Source organism: Cariama cristata, unplaced genomic scaffold (genome assembly GCF_000690535.1).
Source record: "Cariama cristata isolate BGI_N322 unplaced genomic scaffold, ASM69053v1 scaffold35740, whole genome shotgun sequence".
NCBI lineage: Eukaryota > Metazoa > Chordata > Aves > Cariamiformes > Cariamidae > Cariama > Cariama cristata.
Window position 1 is genome coordinate 6,244 of NW_009595866.1, and position 245 is coordinate 6,488.

Genomic DNA, 245 nt, shown 5'->3' on the forward strand with positions numbered 1-245 from the left:
GGGGCCTGCCAGCTGCAGTGTTGGGGTGGGAGGGCAGCACGGAGCCACCCTGGGGTGCACCAGGTCACTCCCTGGTCTGGGGAGGCAGCGGAGGGAGAGGGCAGGAGTGCGGGGGGATGCTCGGCTCGCCCCAGTGGTACCTACCCAGGACGAAGATCTTGTTTCCCTGCAGGAAGGTGGAAGCCCCATAGCAGGGGGTGGGCATGGAGGGCAGGGGCTGCCAGTGGGGCTTCGCTGGCTCCCAG

The 245-nt window shown here is 69.0% G+C and overlaps 1 protein-coding gene across 1 annotated transcript in view; it reads right to left on the reverse strand.

The window, feature by feature from the left end:
* Window positions 1–238, reverse strand: part of KLHDC8B (kelch domain containing 8B) — a gene marked incomplete at its 5' end in the record, with an annotated part of 2,439 nt that extends 2,201 nt beyond the window's left edge. The window contains one exon of the mRNA XM_009703682.1: window positions 145–238. Within this exon, the coding sequence (XP_009701984.1) occupies window positions 145–238 (94 nt within the window). The remainder of the gene's footprint in view (window positions 1–144) is intronic.
* Window positions 239–245: the final 7 nt, after the last annotated feature.